The sequence below is a fragment of the Orussus abietinus genome, unplaced genomic scaffold (assembly GCF_000612105.2).
Source record: "Orussus abietinus isolate OABI.00-Male unplaced genomic scaffold, Oabi_2.0 scaffold2, whole genome shotgun sequence".
NCBI lineage: Eukaryota > Metazoa > Arthropoda > Insecta > Hymenoptera > Orussidae > Orussus > Orussus abietinus.
The window spans coordinates 1,440,111-1,462,925 of NW_019396012.1; the positions used below are offsets into that span (position 1 = coordinate 1,440,111).

The 22,815-nt window shown below is 56.5% G+C and overlaps 1 protein-coding gene across 11 annotated transcripts in view; it reads left to right on the plus strand.

The window, feature by feature from the left end:
• The window catches only part of LOC105700527 (FH1/FH2 domain-containing protein 3), a 51,564-nt gene that overhangs the window by 10,141 nt on the left and 18,608 nt on the right, over nt 1–22,815 (plus strand). For 5 of the 11 annotated variants that reach the window (XM_012426417.2, XM_012426420.2, XM_012426419.2 and 2 more), the window contains exon 10: nt 13,474–13,583. In XM_012426417.2, coding sequence (XP_012281840.1) covers nt 13,474–13,583 — 110 coding nt within the window. Of the gene's footprint in view, nt 1–1,393; nt 1,674–1,754; nt 3,203–13,473; nt 13,584–22,815 lie in introns of those variants that run through there. The other 6 variants (XM_012426421.1, XM_012426427.1, XM_012426424.1 and 3 more) reach the window with 5 other exon arrangements.

The following is a 22,815-nucleotide window of genomic DNA, read 5'->3' on the forward strand; positions in this document are numbered from 1 at the left end:
ATTTCGTATCAACTGGTCGCTCGTTCCTCTGGTCGCATCGAAAACGGAACGAATTTATCAGCGGACGGACAAGTGGCGTTTCGACCCCAAGCACTCGACGTCATTAAAATGGCCTCGCGGGGGCGAGGGGTGCGCTCTCTCATTTTTCTCCCCTTTCTCCGTGCCCGTGAAATTTAAGACCCCGGCTCGCTTTCGCCCCCCGTTCTCGGTTTCGCCCTCGGCCACCCTCTTCTTACCCCGCGACGAGTACCCTCGGCTTATTCGCCCACTCGGCGAATGCACGGCCTGCAGACGCCGACAGAGACACGCGCCGGGGGACAAAGAGGGAGGACTCGCGAGAGACTTTTCAAAGCCCGGGGCGTCGAGATCCGCATAAGAGGAGTCGGAGAGCGTTATTGTTTTCCGCCGAGACGCGTAGGACGTGCCCCCGGCATCGATCTCGCTTCCGGGGTCGTCGCTTCCTTTTCGACCCTGCGCCTCGCCCGGCGACTCCTCTCCCGGCGCGGTTAAAGCCCGCGCTAGAAATCCGGATATTCCTCCGCAACGGTCCACGATGGAAAGAAACTCTTCCAACGAAAGATGTCCGGCACTTTCCGATGAACATTTCTTCTGAGAGGTGATTTTTTGTGTCTCGACAAGGGGAGGGGGAAATCTCGATTTTCGTTCACTACGAGGATACGGTGTCTCTTTCTCGGGGAGGGGATCTTTCCCTGGGTTTTCCCGGGTGCGCTCTTGATCTCCGAGGACAAGATCGACCGAGGAGGAGGAGGGAAACCGCTCGAGCGAAATCGGGCCCGGTGGCTGCGATTACGACTCGAACGGGATTAGTCGTTCGAGCGCGACCCCGCGAGGCGTGCGATCGGGCTCGCTCGGTTCGCTCGACGCTTTCACCGAGGTGTGCGTGCGTTCTCGAGCCCTCGCGCGCACGCGTGTTCGCGACTAGCTGCACCTTTGTCTCCGCGGTCCCCTTCAGTCGGCGGCCCCTCGGCTGCGAATTTCGTCGACGCATGAGCGCGCTTTCGCGCCGGGAGAACTAATGAGAGGCGAGTGGTCTCTCTTTTCAACGCGCCCTTTACGACAGATCCGTCGCGCGATATTAAACGGCCTTTCGAAACGGCGCGGTCGGCGGTCGCGCCACCGAGGTTTAAAATCTCCGTTAAAATTCAATAACCATTGATATGGGTGCAAAAAGAAAAATAATATCCGTGACGGCTTCCCAGGTATGCCCGTAAATATAGAGATTAATCGAAATACGGGATCGATTCGATCGATCGATCGCCGGTCGCGGGGCAGCGCACGCACGGTGCGCGCGTCATCGGGTTGGCCGGCGCGAGAGGAAGGGTGCCCGCCAGGCGGCGGCACGGTCGCGCGGTCGACAGGTGTCCACGCGGGGCTCAGTGTCGCGGCGGCCGCTGGCGAGGCAGGACAGGGGCTCGTCGTTCGCTCTCGCCGTCTGGCCGGCGTCTCGCGTCTCCGGAGCCAGGTCCGTCGGCGAGCATCCCCCGCGCGCAGGTCCGGTCGACCGAGCCTGCCCGAGCCTGCCCGAGCCTGCCCGAGGCCCTCGCAGGTATTCCGGAAGTGCGCGAGTGCGAGAGAAAAGAAGGTGCCCAGTGCTAGGGAGCGAGATAGCGAGACCCGTGGAGACGTCCGTTGGAGAGAGAGGGAGAGAGCGGGTACTCGGCGGATTTAAATAGAGAGCCTGGACGCGCGCGTCCGTATATATATCGGATTTCGAGAGCGGAGAAAAGAGCGGGGCCGTTCCCGGGCCCGCGTCGTCGCGAGCGGAGGCGAGCGCCGCGACGCCCACGTAGGAGTGCCGCGGGCCTTTCTTTCCAGGGGCCTCTTCCTTTCGCCTCCACCTTGGGCCTCTTTGTCTCTCTTATCCGTCTCCGTCCTTCGAGTCGGCGCGGTTCCGGCGTCTCCGGGCCCATTGTCCTCCGTGCGGCTCGGCGGTCGCGCTCCGAGTGGGCCGCGGCCGCCTCTCCGAGGCTGCGCGCGCACCCGGGCCCGGACCAACCCTCGGCGGGCCCCGCGCGTACCCCCTCCCGGTCAGTCTCTCCGGAGCCACGGAGGAGCCTCTTCGCGGACGTTATTTCGCGTTTGCCGCGCATTCCAGCCGGCGGGCCGCGGTGTTTTCCTTTTGTCCCGCGCCTCCGTCCCCGTCTCCCTGGGGATGTCGTAACGCGACACCCGGCCGGTACCTCAGGACCCCCCTCCCACCTTGTTTACCCGGGAGTAGCTTCGCCCGATCGCAAGGATATTTATATCTCTTCCCGCGGTACTTCCACTTCCATGTAAATCCGCCGGTTCGTCATCGCGGAAGAGAGGGCGAGCCCTGTTACCCGGGAACTATTCAGAAAACCGTCCCACCGTAGTAACGAGGAGATCGTGCCGGTCGCGGGCAGTCGGACGCCCCCTCCCCGCCCAGACTCCGAAGGTTCGAGGTGAACGAAACACATTTCGCGAAAACTCATTCCGCCGAGATCCGAGGTGAAGTTAGGAACTCGCGGCCTTATCTTCCCCTCCCTTCCCCTTCTACTTCGCCGGCGCACGCGGTCGGTCGCGCGGCGTCGCGGCGCCGCGGCGGCTCGGGGAACCGGTATTACCTCGGCGCTATCTCCCGACAGGAATTTCTTCACGTGTCCCCTCTCGCTCGATCCTTCTCTCTCTCTCTCTCTCTCGCTCTTTCTCTCTCTTTTTCTCTCTCGCTCTTTCTCTCTCCAGCGTTCTCTCCGTCTCTCGCTAACCGGGCACCTCGACTTCCATTAGACCGTGCGGCCGAAAAACAAAGACACGCGGCGGTACTCCCGCGTGCGCGCGCGTCCTTCGACGCGGCGCGCGACGCCGGATAAAGAGAGGAGAGCGTCTCGCTCGGGTCTCGAAATAAAGCGGCGGCGACGCGGCCGAGCCGGCTCCGCGGACCGGTTCGCGGGCCCCGAGTCGGGCCCGGGTCGCGCCGAGTCGGGCCCATGAGGCCCCGCTAGCGCCCCCCGCCCTGGGTCGAACCCCTCCCTCCGGGGGGCAGGGGGCCGCCATGGTCTCCCTGACCTGCAGGGTCCAGTACCTGAACGACGTCGACCCGTTCGCGTACGCGAGCTCCTACCCTGAGCCCCCTCGGCCGCCGATTCACACCTTCAGCGCGACCTTGCCGCTCATCAATCAGCTGGCCGCCGTCCATCGGCTGCTGCGCGCGCCGCACAGGGTGAGTGAGACAATAACCTACGGGGGGTGCGTCCCCGAAGAACGGGGCAGGGGTGGGTTACGATGGAAATCTCCAATTCTACCGGTTTGGCATTTTTTATCGAACTACTCGATACCTGCGATTATGATATCAGAGGGGTTTTCGAGTAATTTTAAGGTGATAAGAGGGTGGCGTGAAAGGGTATCGTTTGGGAAAATTTCCTAAGAACTGGGCATTTTTTATCGAACTACTCGATACCTGCGATTGTGATACCAGAGGGGTTTTCGAGTAATTTTAAGGGGATGAGAGGGTGGCGTGGAAGAGGTATCGTTTGGGAAACTTCCTTTGGTACCGTTCAAAGATGTGTTTCTCGTGAATACAGCGGATGCAACATGGACCTTTGTATTTCGAGCCGAGCGTGACCGGTATTGCGCGTACTCGATGATCGTCCGAGTGGTGCCCTCGTTTGTAAGAGACCAAGAGGGGCTGTTATATTCCGTAGCTCCGGCCTCTATGGAAAAGGGATTATTACGGGGGCATAAAGGCTCGTTGCAGGACCGTTTACGGCGAAAGTCTCAATGGAGATGTCAGGAGTCACAGGACGCGTGGGACCGCTCGCGATTGTCGCCAAGAGGGGGACTCACTTGGCAAATGGCACGACAGCCGCTCCTCGGATAATGCCCCTTTGACATCGATTTTAAACTCCACGTGTGCACGTTTAATCGGCCCCCTCTCTTTTTCTTTTATATTTTTTTTTTTCTCTCTTTTAACGCCCCTGGGGCGCGGGGGATAATATCGCGGATTTCGGAATAGAAGGCCGGAGGTTGACGCGATACACTCGGTACTCGATGTTTACATCTTCCGGGTTGGAGAGCATGCCGAGGCAATTGGTATCTCGGTACTCGTTTGGATAAAAGTGTGTTTACTGTTCCGAGGTGATATACGCCGCGCGTGTGGCGACGATAGCGGAGCAGGCCCCTCTCGGTTATCGGGTCTCCGTTTTGTCGCCGGCGTCCTGCGACGAGGAGTCGACTGGGCGTTTTTGCGGATTTTTTTTCCCTTTTTTCTTCCCCTTTTCTACTCTTTGCTTTCCGCCTCCTAACCGCGTCGCCCGGAGTAATGGACATGGACCAATGGCGCCTGGAAAGACTATAGACATCGCTTGGGTATCTCTCTGTGTTATCTCGTACTTTTATGCCCGAGCATCTTTAGGAGCGATCCCGGGGATAAATTATCTCGGCGGGTGGAAAAATCGCGGGTAATTAGCCGCGCGGCCTGGTGATGTAAATTATTCGAAGATCGGAGGGGGGGGGGGGGCAAATTACACGTCGACTTTTTACGCGCTGTTAAAACCTCCCGAGGGGTATTCCCGCGTACAGGTTCGAGTAATTCCTGAGTTCATGAAAACTTCGCGAGCGGGTTGGACGCGCCTAATGCGAGGGTACCGTGTTACGTCGGAACGGAAGGGAAAAAGGAGGAGAAAATGGGGAAAGGGGGCGAAGTGGGCGCGTCGGACAACAAACTTGTAGGTATGGGACGGGGGAATTAGTTGTCGGGGTAAGGGGCACTTCCTTCGGGGATTTATTTCAAGAGGTGCCGGTAATGCACGCGGCCCTTGATATCGCGCTACCGAGGGTACCTGGCCTCGTTCCTTCTAATGCGTGTACGGTCCATTGTAAATTTACAGATAAGCCCGGCCACCCGATAATTGGCCACCCACCTGTAAAGGGCCCTTTTACGGCACCTCGAATGTGAATTAGTGCTCGTTACCCGTGTTTGTCGCGTACTTAATGGCCCCTCTCTATGGCGCACTTACCCGGCGACGCTCTACCTGTACTCTCTGTACCCTTGGATTCGCTTCATCTAGGAGAGATCTCTCTACCTCGGGAGATCTCTCACCTTCCACGAGTCCTGATTTGGATTATATATATATATATATTTTTTATATCGTTTGACGTGATAATACGAGCTAGAGCGGACGGACCTTCCATTCTCCCGAGAGCATCTCTTCGGTTAAACGTATTCCCGATAATGGCACCTTTCTTCAGGGGATCTCGACCGTGGACCCGGAGGCTGTATCCTGGGGGAATGATTTGTCTTAAAAAAGGTATCGCTATTGTGGGAACCACGGACGATCCGGGCCGCGGTTCGGTCTTGAAGAGAGGTCTCGAGGAGAGCTACTTTCTTGGGAAATGTATGTACTTATTTATATATGTAAATATATATATATACATGGGTACTTAGGTTTCCACGCCTCGGGGGTTACGTCAAACTATCGAGTCGGTCACGTCGGTTACCTGAAACGCGGCTCTCCTAAAGCCGGAGGAATCGAACGGATCGATGCCGCTCCGTTAAGTCCGTTCCGTTCGATCCGCTCCGGGTGCATTCTCTCGGACGATTCACGACGCAGCGGAAGAAGGGGGGGGGGGGTCGGAGGAAGAAAAAAAAATGGGATTCCCAGGGAACAGGCCGAGGGGCAGGAGGCTCGAAGTCGTTCGAGCCTGGAATAGGAGGAAGTCGGGCCTGGCGAGACGTAAAAATCGTTTTATGTACCGACCGGTACGTATATTTCAGGGCTGGGAGGCTCGCGCAGTGAGGTAGGTCAGGAGGAGGATCCGATGTAACCCTGAAAAGTCCCGTTCGAAAAATCTGACAAAGCGGTTTACACGCGACGATCCGAACGATTCTTTGATATTAATCGGGGAGGGAGGGAGGGAGGGGCGGTTTATAAATTTTATAGTCCGCGGCCATTCAGGAACGGAAATGCCATTCAGAGGCGGATAAGCCCGGAGTCGTGAGGCACGGACTGTAGATCCCAGGGACGTAGAAGTCACCTGATAGGTCGGCAGGCACCTACCTACCTACCGACCCACCTACCTACCTTCGGGACAACTGCAGTCGAACGACTGCAGTCAACGTCCTGTACCTCTCGACGACGAGGACTATAGTCGAGGGCCGATGGCCGGCAGCAGCCTCTTTGTTGCTTGCATTCCGCTCGAATGCGGCGACTCCTTGGCGATCCCTAAGGACCCTGGATCCTTTATTCCCACCCCGAGTACCGGGACCGTCACCTGAAATTATCCCGGCACGTCTTATCTTCTGGATAAAAGTGCACCGGAAGGTGCCGTCCCCTTAAATTCGATGCGCTGGCCAGCTGCAGGGAACCGTCGATAAAAATTGACCCGTCGATTTGCTTATCACTTGTTTCGTTAATAAACCCGGGGACAGGTGCAGGGGATCGGCTACTCACCTGGGATGGTACACATAAGGGGACCGTTGCCGGTTTTTGTCGGGACCCGAGGAGCGTCCTCGAGGCGACCTTACCTCCGGGCGTTCATAAATATTAATTCGTCAGGACCCTTCCCTCTCCTCCCCGGCGAGGGGGCACGAGGATATAAGGACGGGGAGCGGGAAAAAAGGAAATGCCGGCCGCGACGAGGGCATTTCACATTATTTCGGGAACGCGTTCAATATTCATGAGCCACGGGTGGAAGATAAACAGGCGCGTTACCCGGGGACCGTTCGAAGATTGCAAATTACGTATTTTCGCGGAGGCCGCCCCTAATGGCGGGGGATTAATATTCATGATAACCGGCCGCGTGGTCGACCTCGAGCCGCGGAACAGCCTCCGGAAACTCCCCTCCCTTGGCCCCCTTACCTTCCTTTTTTCACGATCTCCATTTCGCGAACCTACGCCGGAGGTCGACCCAATGGCTCCCCGGAGTGCACTTCGAGGAGGTTCCCCCAGGTTCTGTCTGAAGGTAGAGGAGATTTCTTTCCTTTTTTCTCTCTTTTTATTATTTTTTTTTTCCATCTTATGAATTCCTTCGGCGGAAACGTATGCTTAAGGATCAGAGGAGGTCTTGCACCTTGGAACGATGGTTACCGTCGAAATTCGCGATCCCCGAGGAAGGCCGCAAGAACTCGCTTAGGATGTCCTTCGGACGGCTCGGACGCGGTGCATCGGGGAGGATGCCTAGCGATGCATTTAATTCCTCGTAGAATGTCGGCCTGCAAAAAGTGGCCGGGGCAATAAAGCAGCCACGACGCCGGTTAGCATTGACGTCACGGCCAATAAAGCGGCCTCCCGTTTAAATAAAACAAACGGATGCAAATGCGATCTCGCGGGCTCGCGAGTTTGCGGGGGCAAATAACCGCGAGACGGCGAGCGATACGCGGAAGCCCCTGCGAGCGGACCGGAGAGGCTCGACCGAGCTCGCGATAACCGTGATAAGGGCCTCGGAGATGGGCTCGATCGTAAATTTTGGGATCCAAAAGTTGGGGAGAAATTCTCGCGGGGAAATGTGCGGAAGAAATCTTAAAACCAATGCAAAACCTGGAAAACCATCGGTTGGTTAACTGGTGGACCGTGAGGTATATCGCGAGTCCGTGATAAGCCGCGGTACATCAATGTTCCATTTTGGAGCCCTCCATTTTGAATTTCTAATTCAAGGGTTATGATAAAAATTGTCGGAAGCATACAACGGAGATGTGAGATATACATGGCGAGTCCGTGATAAGCCGCGGTACATCAATGTTCCATTTTGGAGCCCTCCATTTCAAATTTCTAATTCAAGGGTTATGATAAAAATTGTCGGAAGCATACAACGGAGGGAAATCATGCTATCAGCTGATCGTCAGGGATCGGACCGTAGGATATCGCGAGGCTAATCTCGCATGACTTTCGACGACGTCGGTCAGCTTTCTCTCGTCGGTCATTCCGGCTGTCTCCTTTAGTGATTTCCCTCCGGCCGACCTTTGCCGATTATCCTCGTAGAAGTCCCATGGACGGGTGCATCTCACCGGACGAGGTTCCGGGCCACGATGCACCCGGCATGCCAGCAATGCGCTCGATTAGTGCAACTCGCCGGATACGTGCAGTGCCCGATGCTCGGCGATGCACTCGCCTGGTGCAACCGCGGTACCAGCCGCGGGCATACCCGTGCGCAACAACTCCTACGTCACGTGGACAAGTAATGCATGGATTGTCTCCTTTTGTACGAGATGAGCAGCTCGGCGGGGCGCGGAAAGTCGGGCCGCGATTCGGCGAGACTCCTCTTTCGGAATTAATGGACTAACTGGCGGGTACGGCATGGAATGTCGGTTATTTGCGCGGCCAAGATGCTAATGCTGCCCCTTCGCTTTGCATGACAATGCCTCGCCAGGACGGGGTGCCTCCTGGGCGTAGCCGCGTGGTTGCAAATGCACTGGGTGCCGCCGTTGCGCCGTGCAGGGCAAAGGGGAGTCCCTTACCTATCCCGGGTGCAAGTTTCACTTACTGCGCCCTGATTAAGCCATACCCGATGACATTTCTCCTTCTTATCTCATGTTTCCCCGGAAATCCCAAGGAAATCCTGCCGGGCTCTTTTCCTCCCTTGAACGCGGAAGCGATTTACCCGCCGCGGGATTTTCCTACGCACCGAGATAGGTGCATACCAGGTATTCCGCGGAATCGCGAGACTTCACGGATGCATCCGCGCGTTATGACAATGCCACGGCCGCGGTTGCAGCTGATGCGAGCTTGTAATGTGCATCGGGCGGCCTCTTCAAAGTGCGCGGAAAGACTCGTAAATCCGCGGAGTCGAACCGTAAAACGTGCCGCGGGGCATGGGGTTCGGGAGGGGCGCGTTTTCCGCGGCGTTTTTCCCCGGAGCCGAGGGGTCCCGTTCGCTTGCCTCGTGGGAAGTACTCCATTTTTTTTTTTTTCACCGACTCGTCTCGTGGCTGCGTCTTTGGTCTTGGTTTCTGATTTCTTCTCCTTCTTTCTTTTTTATTATTTTTTTTTTTCCGTTGCTTCCGTTATCGCCCTAAAAAGTGCAGCCCCGATTCCCGGCGAATCGCGCCGACTCGTCAGGTGCGAGGCGAGGGACAGGGATTCCGTCGGGGCTTCGGAACCTTGAAAATATATACCTAGGGCATATGCTCGACGAGGGATTCGGAGTCGCGTATCGATGGTCGAAGCCCTCGAAGCGAAATTCCCGGCGAGGAGCGATCGAGTATCGAGTAACGTTAGAAGACGGCTTAACCGGGACGCAACTCGACTCTCGGGGTGACTCCAGACTCCGGGGGGAAACGATCCCCCTGGGGTTCCAGGAGGTTCCGTTGGGGTTCCCCGGGGAGGCAGGAAGGCCCGGGAATTTTTCCCCACGCTCGTTACGAAGCCTGTGAATTCTTTACCTTTCCACTTTTTGGATTTCTTTTTGTCTTTTCTCGAAGGAGAGATACTCTTTCTCTTGTTCATACCGACCGGCCATCTTTATCCAGCATCTCGCCTCGGCTTCTCACGGAGGTAACGGAGGCGACTCGCCGGTAACCCGAAGAGACTTCGGAGAAAGACGGCTTCCGGTCCGGTGATAAACGTCGGTTGCGAGAGCCGCGAGAGCAGATAAACGCGCGTGGGTATTGTCGGGAGAGGTGGAGGCCCCTCGAAAATAGACACCGTGGAGGGGCCGCGATTTCATTCGAGGAAGACACCCGAGGACCTCGCCACGGAGGCGCGATTCGCGTTAAACGAGTAATCCTTGGAAAATTGAAATTCAACGGGGGCACCGGGGGAGATCGGCGGAAAAATGGAGAGGATTCGAGCAGGGCGCTCGGGAGATATCTCGTCGAGTCGGCGGGACGATTGTTTGACGGGGGCTCCTTGGGGGAATGGAAATTAATGGAAAGCCCGGGGAAAAGCGTCGGGAGATCGCGCTGAAATGGCCGTACGATTGTTTGCTTTGTAAGGGGCTCCCGAGGAAAGCGGAGACTCGCGGGAAGAAAGCCGAGGATTATGGGAAATGCGCGGAGGCGGACGGGCGCTGCCCGAATAGAAAGGGAAGATCCTATTTGGACGGGATTAAAATTAAAGGCCCTGTCCTGGAGGGGGACGATTTTTCGAAATTCAGACTCCTGGGGGACGGTGGAGGCGCGACCTCCTCGCCGTTACGGACTTTATTCCCGCCCACGTGGCGGATTTTCGCGGCCGCAGCTGCCCGTTCGCCCGGGCTTTATTAACCTTCCCCCGGGAAGCCCGACGCCGTGTAAACTTGGCACGAATTCTACGATTTCGCGCGCGATTCGCCACTCGCGGGCGTGTATTTCTGGAGGCGAGGAAGGGCGCCTTCGACGAGGCGAGAGATTCTCAGCCGAGGAGGACGACCCTCGACCGGAGTCCTGCTCTCGAGGTCCTGTAACCGCGGAAAGGAACACCTGGCTGTTTCTCTCGTGTCTCCTTGATTCTCTATTCCCGAGCCGAGTACCTTTTTCAATTACATTCACCGGAGAAAATAGCCGAGAGGATATATCGGCCCGTCGAGCCGGCCGGAGTAACGAGACTTTCCTTCGGCACAGACGCGGAAACAATGGCCGGGGCCGTTCTTTCTTTCTTTTCCGACGTTTCCGAGGTCGTACCTGAGCGGCCTCTCGTCACTTTCTACAACGTCCGACCGGCCGCTTCCTTATGCGGGAATTATTCCCGAAATTATTCCCGAATCCTGCATTTTTTTATTTCCTCTTCCCCCTACTCTCCGCATTCCCCTACGGCTATCGGCTGACGCGATAAGTCTGTCGACCTCCGAGGCTTTGAATTCCCTTTATGGAGGGTTGGATTGCGTTAAACCTTCTCAAATCGCTCCTTAATGCCGTAAGCCGACTCCGGTCCTGTATTAGGTGACTGTCATTTAACGCGTCACTGCCACGTGGCACCACGTGTCACCTTCGCGAAACGCGCCCCAGAGTTACCGAGAGGCATTTCTCAATGACTCGGCGAGAGCCATTCACGGGGCAACGTTCATATTCATTCCCTGTAATTATTTCCCCCGTGTATGTATACACGCACCTAGGCGTGTACACCGCGAAGACACGTTTAACTCGGACCGCCGATCGATAGCGGGAATCGTTAACGTTCCCCCTTTCTCTAGATGCCTCTTGCGTAGATCATTGATCCTTTCGCGGGTCAGGCGCAATGCATATGCTAATCGCGCCCACCTACTTCTTTCCTATTTCTTCTCTCTACTCGGATAAAGGTGCGCACACGCGTGTCTACGCGATATGCTGACTGCGTATCCTCGTTGCGGCATTGTCCGGAATTACTTTCTCCGCTTGCGTTGCGACAACGCGTTACGAGACTATTGAGAGGCAGATGGACTGAGGTCGGGGAAGTTTTGGGCATTTTGGAGGTCGGCGAAGTTTTAGGTATTTTGGAGGTCGGCGAAATTTTAGGTACATTTTCGAGGTCGGCGAAATTTTAGCTACACTTTCGAGGTCGGCGAAGTTTTAGCTACACTTTCGAGGTCGGCGAAGTTTTAGATACACTTTCGAGGTCGGCGAAGTTTTAGGTACATTTTCGAGGTCGGCGATGTTTTAGGTACACTTTCGAGGTCGGCGAAGTTTTAAGTACACTTTCGAGGTCGGCGAAGTTTTAGGTACACTTTCGTCGGCGAAGTTTTAGGTACATTTTCGAGGTCGACGAAGTTTTAGCTACACTTTCGAGGTCGGCGAAGTTTTAGGTACATTTTCGAGGTCGGCGAAATTTTAGCTACCTCGGTGATTAGCGAAATTTGGGTCCTTGGAAGCTGGTCAGATTTTGGAGATCGGAGAAGTTTCCATCGCTTCAGGGGTAGGGGAGGTCGAAAATGACGGTGGGTGCCTTGAAATAAAACGTGGACGCTCTTTTCTGGGACACGCTAGCCAAGCTCGAGCTCGCGTGTATCTGGAAACGTATCTGGGATGAACTCGACCGGTCGATAGGTCGACGGATTCGGGTCGAATAGGCGCGCGAATCGCTGAAGGCGAACGCCGACCTCGTTCGCGTGCACGTTCCGGTGCAGGGCATACATGCACCGGAGAAGGGATGCGCCCCGTTAATATTTAATAGAATTTTTATTCGAGGTCTGAATAGGCGGTCATCTGGAAATAGCATTTTTATCTCGAAGAGGGTTCACGTGGTTCCACGTGGTTCCACGTTTCCGGATAAGGTATGCCGGGTGCAGTCGAGAGGTGGCGCCGCATCTCCTCCCAGCATCCAGGGTGACACCTGTTGAATGCACTCCGGCTCGATAAGCTCCCATCGAGTGCCCCCTACCTCGTCGGAGGATTATCACTTCTGCATCCCCGATATGTATCGCCGGAATACATATCCCGTACATCCGAGGGTATCCGAGAGCTCGATCAATGGGAGCTCGAAATCCCGGTACCAGGAATCCTCCCCCGGGTGAGGGAGAGAGAGAGGAACGGACCTTTCAACCGTCCCGGCGAAACCGCGTCGCGGAACGGAACGACGTTTATCCGCTATGCCGACCGTAACGTCTGGGCCCCGTTCTCCACCTTCGATCTCGAGTCGAGGGACTCGGTTCGCTTTGTCCTGGATTCGTTCCGAGTCGAGTCCACGTCCGTGGCTGCCTGTCGGCCCGAAAAATCCTCAGGCTAACGGAACGGGCCCTGAGTCTCTTCCCCAAAGCGGCTCCAGCTGCTCCGAGTCGAGACGCTCGAATGCGAGATTTTCTATTGAAACGCGTATATATGTATATCGAGTGAAAAGCGGGGAAATGGAAAAAAAATTGTACGTGGGAAGATGCGGTTTTCTTGGATCTAGCGAAGGACTCTTGGCGGGACCGGGAAATCTAGAGGGTCCTGCGGCCGATTCCGCTCGCGGTCCTGGCTACTCCGACGCTCGAAAATGGTACTTTCGATGAAAACTTTTATATGTATATAAAAATTGAAAAGCGGGGAAGTGGAAAAAAAATTGTACGCGGGAAGATGCGGTTTCCCTGGATCTAGCGAAGGACTCTTGGCGTAACCGGGAAATCTAGAGGGTCCTGCGGCCGATTCCGCTCGCGGTCCTGGCTACTCCGACGCTCGAATATGGGACTTTCAATGAAAACTTTTATATGTATATAAAAATTGAAAATCGGGGAAATGGAAAAAAAAATTGTACGCGGGAAGATGCGGTTTCCCTGGATCTAGCGGAGGACTCTTGGCGGGACCGGGAAATCTAGAGGGTCCTGCGGCCGATTCCGCAAAGCGGTCCTGGCTACTCTGACGCTCGAATATGGAACTTTCGATGAAAACTTTTATATGTATATAAAAATTGAAAATCGGGAAAATGGAAAAAAAATTGTACGCGGGAAGATGCGGTTTCCTTGGATCTAGCGAAGGACTCTTGGCGGGACCGGGAAATCTAGAGGGTCCTGCGGCCGATTCCGCAAAGCGGTTCGACTCGATCTTTCGGTTCATAGGATCGTTTACCTCGCGGTCTACGTATAGCGGTTGCGAACGGTTAATGACTCCTCGTTATTGCCCTGTTGCAGCTCGATGACACGGCACTTCAGCTCTATAAGGATGGCGATTACGGGGCGTACCTGGACCTCGAGGCGTCCATCAGCGAGCAGCAGGAGGAGTTCGAGGGGTTCCAGACCAAGTGAGTTTCAAATGGCCTCGAAAATTAAGCGAAGGGTTTATTAACACCTCGATTCGATCACGGCGAGTCTGGGACGCGTATTTTTGCCCCGCGATTTTAAATAGGTATCGCCGGTTTTTCTATTTCCTTTGTTTTTTTTTTCCTCTTCGTTCCTTTTTCTCCCCCGGGTCGGTCACTCGGGTTTATTTTTTCCCGCGGCTCTGGCGAAACGCCTGGACGATTTTACCCGCGGCCTTCGGGCTTTTCCACGGACCTAGGATCGATCGGGTCGGTCTCACCCCGCGGGGCATTTCCGTCCGCGGATTTATTGGCCGCAGGTTGCCGCGACGAGTACGCCGCCCTCTCTTTCTCCCTCTCTCTGTCACCGGGCCGGGTTATTAAATCCTAGTCGAGGGGCAGGTGAATTTTCGGCTTCCCGGGAACCGGGAGTGTAGGTGACGTTAAATTTAGACGACCCTCTTCCCGAGCCCCAGCCTCTCTCGCACTCGAATCGCTTATTTCATTTCTATCCGGCCGGTCCCATATCTCGCCGTGCACCGAAAGGTTCATCTCGTAGATTGTTTCTTACCGGTCTCTCTCGTTGCCTCTTTCCGCCCCCGATTCCGCGGCCCGGAGGGCGCGAAATTCCGCGCACGTCATCGCCGAGTCGCGATTTGCATGCCGCGGAGTCGGGCTTGCACTCGATACGTGCATCTGCACATGCAGATGCACGTGCCGATGCATCCCCTCGGGTCTCGGGTGAGTTGTCGCCCCCACTACGCGAATCGATAATATAAATAATAATATAAAAATCAATCAACGTAAATACCTTCTCGGAGGATCACTAGCTCGATCGACGGAAATTCTATCATAATGCCCTCCACGGATTTCGATAAATATTAACCTCCACCCCGGAGGATCCGCTTTAATCCGCGTTAATCCACTCTCCCTCTTGCCCCTCGTTTCGCTCGATCGCGTTTAATCCGACGCCCGTGTAAGCGGATGCGATTACCGCTGGACCAAGAGCGGAGGATAAACTTCCGCTCTTTCCCGAAGCCGCTCCGCCTTTCCCGGATCTCGACTCCGAGATCTCAAAGTGCAGAGAGAGACGATCGATTGATTTATCAATTTTCTCCTCTGTGTGTGTGTTTTTTTTTTATTATGAAATTTTCTGACGCGAGTAACGATCGGAAATCGAAAGGCCCGGATCTTCGTGCCGGTCCCCTCTGGCGGGAACAATGCCGGCGATCGCGCCGATATCGGACCGATACTCCAGCCGATACTCGCCTATCGGCCGCCCTATCGAGACGCCGATCCGCTCGTTAAGACCGCTTCCCGTCCACTTAGCTCCGATCCACCTTCCGTGGACACCGTGAGACAGATCCGAGATCGCGCGCGGAATGGGCCCTACCGATCCGCAGGGCCCGACCGCGTCATGGCGTCACGACGCCTCCGGGCCTGCCCGTCGAGGCGCTCTTTCAGCGCGCCCCGGAACCGCGTCACGTGTTCGCCGGAGACCGACATCCCTTTCTTTCTCAGGGTGATATCGAGGGAATCTGGGCAGGATGTTTGATTTTTTTTCCTCTATCGTGAAAAAAAAATATATATATACGTAAAAGAAGAATCGACCTCTAAGAATCCGGAAATTCTTCGAGGACCAAGTTCCTTAAAATCCTGAATTTCTGCAATTCCTCAGAAAATCGAAGGACTCGTGTAGGGTGAGAAATCGAGAAATCTGCATTCCTGGGTGCGCTGTAAAAAATGCTTCGCCTGGTCTTGTAGGGTGATTAGTACGTAAGGTGCGAAGATGCGTTTCCGGCTCTCGGGCGGTCGTTCGCACCGGAAGCTGAGGGCTTTAATTCGGACGCGGTGGTAGGGAGGGACTCGACTTCGGAGGACGTACGTCGGGATCAAGGGATTCGATCCCGTTAAACCCGACGTGGCGGGGACCGGGTTCCCGTCACCTGTTCTCCCCCGTTTTCGGGCCCGGACCGGGTAGCGAGGCCAGATCCGAAAGCGGAAATGAAATGGAAGGAGGGGGAGGAAGGAAAGGAAAAAGAGAAGAAAAAGAGCCGCGCGCTCGATTCTCGAATCGGGAAGGAGCAGGGAGAGGTCCGAGAATAGGAAATGCCTCGACCCGTGGAAAGTGGGGTAAAACGTGCCGCTCGTGCGCCGCTCTTTCCGCGTTTCCTGTGCCGCACCGTCGAGGCCGCGCCGCGGAAAAGGGCGCAGGAAGTCCCGCGGAGGGGCGAGGAAAAATCCGGCAAAAAAAAAGAAAAAAACAGGTGGGGAAAGAACAAAAAAAAAAAAGAAAAGGAAATAGAACCCGGTCGCGCTTCCGCCTGTCGGCCTGAGGTCGGGCCCGGCGCGACCTCGGGAGAGACCACCTCGGCTCGGAATAAATCGCATAACTGGGTTTCGCGATCTATTCCCAGGGCATCGCCTGGGAGTCTGGGTGCCGGAGATCCGTCGCTTTATAAATATCCTTCGCGTCCGAGTTTCCGACCCGGCGTTTAGTTACCGCGCGCTGTCGCCGCGACGCCCCCCCCTTCTCCTCCACCGCCTTCGCCTAGGGTGCATGTAAGCGTAATCTATCGTCGCTATTGTCGCTGGAAGGAAAGGAACCGAAGAAGAGCCAACGAGACCGGCCTCGGGAATCGTGCCAGCCGGGGACGACGCCGGACGTCGCCGATCGAGATGAGATTTTTCGATCTCCTCTTAGTATACCAGTCCACTCGAAATCTCATTTTTCCCCATTTCTGGCGCCTATCGGAGGTACAGGGGCACCTGGAACATCGCCAGGGATCGGGATATGGGGCTCAATCGAAGATATAGGAATCTTGGGGTGAAATGTGGATTTTTATTATTTAACAAAATTTTTTTTTTAATTTTGGGAGGGACCAGAATCTCCTCTTAGCATACCACTCCACTCGAAATCTCATTTTTCCCCATTTCTGGCGCCTATCGGAGGTACAGGGGCACCTGGAACGTCGCCAGGGGTCGGGATATGGGGCTCGATCGAAGATATAGGAATCTTGGCCCTGAGAATGGGGTGAATTGTGGATTTTCATTGTTTCAGAGAAAATGTCCTTTTACACCTGGGAGACCAGGTTCCCTCGTTACTGGACTCGTCCCGGCATCCTGGGGCTCGGGCGTAGGGAAGGTCAGGGTTTCCCCGGGTCCGGCGGCCCTGGGACGTCCACCTTCGGGAGACGTCCCGAGCCAGAGGGTAGAGGACTCGGACCTCGGGATTCCTCGGCGAACGATCGGTGGTATAAGTCACGAGTCCCTGGACTGGTCGGTATAAACTTTACGAGGCGAGCCTAGGCAAAGCCCGGCAATTCCACCTGGCAATAAAAGGAGCATTAAAGCCCCCTTGAAATGTCGCCCGGGCGCGAATGTGCATAAACGTCCGGCCGCTCCTCGGCGGCTTCCTTTTCCCGTTTCGCCACCCCATCGTATCGGGCCGATTCCATGGGGTTTTATATCGCGACCGACCGAGCTCCGCGTTTATCTCGCCTCCCTATCCGTTCGACTGGTCGGGATGATTTAAAATCGGCGTTTCATCTCGCGTCCCGAGGGGTTGTTCCCTCAGGAAATCCTGGATCTTAATGCTGGATGTCGCCTGGAAGTCTCAAACAGAAATCCCTGGAAATCGCTTGAAATCATCGGATTGTTAGAATTTTAAGGTCGAACGTCATTTATTACCGAATCTCATTGTTATTAATCGTATGAAATCCAAGGCAATCGGTTCTTAAAGTAGGAAATCGTTTTCACCGACTCTTCGGTGAATAGCCTATCCTCGAGGATCGGCGCGATTCCGCGACCTGGGGGGCAACCGATCTGCCGGTTACGCGGATTGACGGGCACGCTTCGCGGGGGGCCAACGAGGGGGAAGGTTCCTTTTACCCCGGAGGATCGCAACGAGGAGAAGCGTCTCCGCCGGCCATCGGAGCGGATGTCTCTCGCTCTTTGGGAGACATCCGGGGTCCGGTTGACGCGGAATTTCACCGCGAGATCACGCCGGGAAGACGGAAAAGCGAGGTGGGAGGGGGATCGACGAGCGAGGGGGAGGATCGCGGATCAGGATCGGTAGATCCGGGCCGAGGGCGATGCAGCCTCCCAGGTACGAAGGACGGAGGATGTACAGGTGCAACGTGGAGATCTGCAAGTTTCGAATAACCGGTTTCGGCCGCACCGCCGGTACCGGATAGGCACCGTGCGGTATACTTAGCGGAGGATGCTGCGGAATCCTCGAGCGGAGTCGCGGCTAGGATCTTCGACGGGATCCAGGGCGCGACCGAGGAGGCGGCATTATTATTACGCCGATGGAGCGTTCGGGAAAATTTCCGTCTCGGGACCGACGCGGGAAGGACCCTCTCCTGAACTCCTGGCGATTAATCCCGCCGCTTTCATCCCCGCACCCGTGGAACCGGCGGCCGTATATTCTCCGGGGCGTCCTCCGGGGAAATCATGGGGCCGCGGCTAAACCGCGCCGTTTTAACTTTCGACGGCGATGGTCCTCGCACGTCCCCGGGATACCCGAGTGGGCCCGAGCCTGGACCCGGTCGTCCTTTTCGCGGGGGCCCCAAGGATCCGATCGATCGGTGGTAGAGCTACCGGGGAAAAAAATCCTGGAGGCTCCTCCTGCCTCGGGAGCGTCGTTTATCCCCTCCGACGGGGGGACCTTGCCTCCTGACCCTGGGGGCTTGGCGTGGAATGGAACACGGGCCAGGATTCCGGGAACGCGAACCAACGAGGCGTCTTCATTAGCCTTTCATGAACGGCAGCCGGCCACCTCGCCCCCGCTGCGGCCGGGTCTCGTATCGGGCTTGCATACGAGCCCTTGGTTCGCGCCTCTTGCGAATGCCAAGGAAAAACGGCGCCGAGGAAAATCGATCTCGATCTTGGTCTTGATCCTGAATTTGCGAGGAGTGCAAGACGGAACCGCGCAAGGACGAGATCGATTCCACCGGGAGCTGATGGCAGGGTCCTCGAGGCGGGCCTATAACGGTCCGCCCGCGAGATCAGGCTCGGGAGAAAAATGACAAAAAAGGCCCATCCGGGGGCGGGATGCTGCCGAAATCCGCCCCTCCACCCGGGCCCCAAAGATGCGCTTCCGGCTGGCGGTAAACGACCTCGGGACGCCGTTTAACGGTGGTTCTCCTGGCGAACGAGACGTCCTCTCGACGTCCTCTCGACGTCCCGTTGCGTACCTCGGACATCCTTCGAGTCTGACCTCCCACGGTGCGTTCCCACGCCGTGCAAGGCTCCGCTCCACTGTCCCTCTCTCTCTCTCTCTCTGTCTCCCTCCCTCTCGAGGGTCTTCCCTTGGCGCCGTCCTCCTCCCTCCCCGCTCTCGTCGCGCTCCGGCTCTTCGGCGCGCGATTTTCCGCCTCCCTCGCACCTCCCCTTCCGTCCTGGATCTGCTCGCTCCCTCTCTCTCCCATTCTCCGCGTTTCTCGGCCGCCGGTGATTACGATACGCCCTCGCTCCGAGTGACCCGAGCGCTCACCCACCTCTAGCCTAGGTCAGTACCGCTCTCGGGCTTCTTCGCCGACTCTCGGGTACCCGATAGTTGTCTCACCAGGTACACCCGAGGTACGTACCTAGGAGGGGCGGACCGAGGTTCTACCTTCCGCGCCCTCCTTACAATTAGATGCGACGACACGAGACGCGCTCCGGTAGGAAGAAGTGGCCCCGGGACTCGCGCTCCCTGATGAAAGACCGTTCTCTCCACGCTGCTTGCCCACTTTGTGCAGGCCACGCTGCTCTTCTCTCACTTTTCGGACGACTTCCTTGAAAAAAAAAAATTCCCTCGTCGATTTTTTCCCGGATTTTTTCTTAATTGTCGGGCTCATCTCCCGCGTGAGAGAACGTTTGATGGAGTGGTTTTAGTAAAGTCCTGGAGAGTATTTCGGATTCACTTTTTGGACGACATCCTTGAGAAAAATTGCCTCGTCGATTTTTTGCCGGATTTTCTCTTAATTGTCGGACTCGTCTCCCGCGTGGGAGGATGTGGGGTGGCGTGGTTTTATTAAAATAGTGGAATGTTTAGCTGATTTTCGTTTAGGCTCGAGGGATTGCCGGGTTCGTTGGGGAGGGGGTCCGTGGTGAGTCCTGGGACTACTTTTTTGAGGGAGTCCTTTGAGCCCAGCATCCCAGGATGTGGTCCAGCGCCCACGCGGGAGGAGGCGAGGAGGCGACGCTCGCGCTCGTCGGAGAGATATCTACGGGAAGCCTGGAAGTGGAACGGTCACCTGAATACCTGGATACTTGCCGGCAATTGGATCACTCGTGCGAGAAAGAGAGACGGGGATTGGCTGCGAGGCCTGGCGCGTTCTCCGCGGCTCGTTGCAGTTCACCGCAGTTCATTGCAGCCGATTGCAGTCGGCACGGTCCCAGATGGTCCCAGGTGGTCCTGGGAGCACGCCAGTCCTTGAAGAAATTCCCACGACGGGCGAGACAGGGCCAAGTGTCTCTCCATTTCTCGGCCCTTCGAGGAAACGCGATCCCGACGCGAGATACCATTATCGTTGACCCCTTAATCGGAGATCAGCGGCGTTTTCCGCCGCCGGGGTCCGCGGCACGGAAAAACGTTCCCGACGAAAGACGTCGGGCAGGGGGCGAGGAAGATGTTTTGTTCTAAGAGTTTTCCGCTGGCGAGCCTCGGGAAGCCTTGAATAAGGGGAAACTCGAGGCGCGAGGCGCTCTCTTTGTCGGGGCTCGTTTAGGGGGCAGGTTACTCCTCGGTAATTGGATCACACGCCGGAGAACGGGGAACGGAAATTGGCCGTTTTGCTCGCGTCTCTCGGCCCGGTCCTACGCTACAGTCGGATGCAGTCGGCTGCAGCCCGATGCAGTCCCAGGTGGTCCCAGATGGTCCGGGGTGCGCACCAGCCCGTGTCGCGTATCGCCCCCTCGAGAATTCCTGCCGCTGCATCGCGGAATGCTCGGCTGGACCGACCGAGAGAGGTTTCCCAGGAAAAGCGTCTACGGGCCCGCGTTGCGACGCCTCGTTTGCCGCGGGAAAACGGCCCGCGGAATGCGGAATATTTTGAGAATTCCTAACGAGGTGACGGAGAACGCGGAACGCGCCGCCGATAGGGGGGTTGCGAGCAACGGCGCGCGGGATAGCTCGCTCGCTCGAGGCGGTATTCCGCCTTAACGGTGCGCGATGGAGGAAAATGTTTCCTTAGAAAGATGTCGAGGATAACGTGCCGAGGAACTTTCGTCGAAGGCACTTTTCGATCCGACTCGCCGGGAAGGGGGGAAACGGCGACTTCTTAACGAGTCCCCCGCATACGCACGCCCGTACCTCTCTAACTGCAGTCGCTCGTAATTCGCGCCATTCCCGGCGTCCATCTCCAGACTCCCGAGGGAATGCCCGGTAAACGAGCGACTTACGCATCCCGTTGGATCCTACGGCACTCGGGGGGGTCGCTATTCCTCGAAGAGACACCCCACGCGGGAGACATCCGCCCCCGGAAAAACGCCGGGAGCATAAATCCAGATTCCCCTTCCAGGATCGATATACCGACCGAACGGCCTTTGACTGCATCCTGTGGAGGAGGCGTCGAGTCCCGGCATTCCTGAGGGAAACCTCGGCGATCGGTATCGCCCTGGCTAATGACCGGGAATTAACGAGTCGTTTCGGCCTCCGTTCACCCCTTGGGAGGAGACACGCCCCGGTGCATCCCGGACCCCCTCATCCGTGACCTCTCCCAACAGGTGTCCTTCCAGGCTCCTGGCAGGAAGGATGCCTCCTTCCCCTCGTCTCCTGGTTACTGGGACGAGCGAAATCGGTCTCCGTCTTGGTCACGGTTGGCTGGATAAAATATGTGCTTTTCTACGTGCCCATTGCAACGTGTGTACACGTTTCAATTTCTCGCAAGGTGTATTACCCCCTTCCATTTCTAAATGGAAAATAGTAAAACCAATTAGGAATTTGACATCGAAGCTGTCGAGAGAATTTTTCAACGGAGAATTAATTAGTCCTTAAAAACGTTTACGGGCTCGGGAAATGCAAAGTGCCTTACCACGTATTCGCGGGGCATTCCTCGGCACGCGCGGCCGCACCGAGGAAGGTGCGTGCGGCGTACGTCGGTGCGTGGACGCGTGCGTGCGGAACGCGCCTCTCTAGACGGCCGGGTGTCTCCCCGGTCTCCCACCAGGGACCCTGTCGCGACGGTTCGCGACGAGGAGAGCCGTCGAGGAGGCGAGGACGAGTGCTCGCCCTCAGTCGGCGCTCGGGACTCGGCGAGGCGTCGCGACGCTCCGTTAGATTTGGAGCACCCCTGTGCGCCTCGATATTCGCCGGGACTCCGGAAGGGAGGTGGAAGTGCATCGGAGGAGGGTGGAAGTGCATCAGAGGGGGGTGAAAGTGCTTCCGGGACTCGGGAGGGGCGACTCCCGATGCCTCCTTATTGGTAAATATCTTCACCCCCTGGGGGGGGGGGGTCGCTCTTACTCCCGAATCTCAAGGACCGAGGATACCCTTCTTATTTCTTCTCTTTTATTTTATTATTTTTATTAATTTTTTTTATTCTTCAATAATTCTTCATTCCGACTCTCGCGGAATATTCCCCAAGAGAGTCTCAATTGCGGGCCCGCTCTTCTCTAGGCGGCCTTAATCGAATTCCCGCCAAGGACGAGTGCAAGTCGAGCATGGTAATTGGTTAAATGCGTGCGAATCCACCGCGGCGGAATCGGGAAGGACGAGTGCGGGAGGCCGCAGTCTCCGTGCCAAGTCCGAGGGCCGCCGATGCGGCCGCGAGGTGCAGTCGGTGCAATGTCGATGCACTCGGGGCGGCAGGTGTCGCGGGGCCTGCCGGTGGACGGTGCAACAGGTGCATCCCGGTACGAGGATCCGCAGGAATTTTCCCGAATAATCGAGATATCCGACCCCCGGCGGTGCGCCGAGGTGCAGCGGGGATGGCCCCTCGCCAGATTTCAGGGGGGGGGGGGGATTCGAGCGTGCTATCGTTGGACGCGCCATTGGCTCAGATAACTCTCTCTCGCAAAGAAACGAGAGAAATCTCTCTCCGTGTAATAACTCCGGAAAAGTCGGGAGTCGAAGGGAAGGGGAGACGTGGAGCCACCCTCGTGGGCTAAAGATTCATCGTCCGATTTACCACCGAGACGTCGGAATGCCCCCCGGCGAAGACGAATGCCGAGGAGCACGCGGAAAGGCCGCCGCTCGATTCGCCCCGCGGAAATGTGAAAAATGACCCCGCGAATGCCTCGATATATG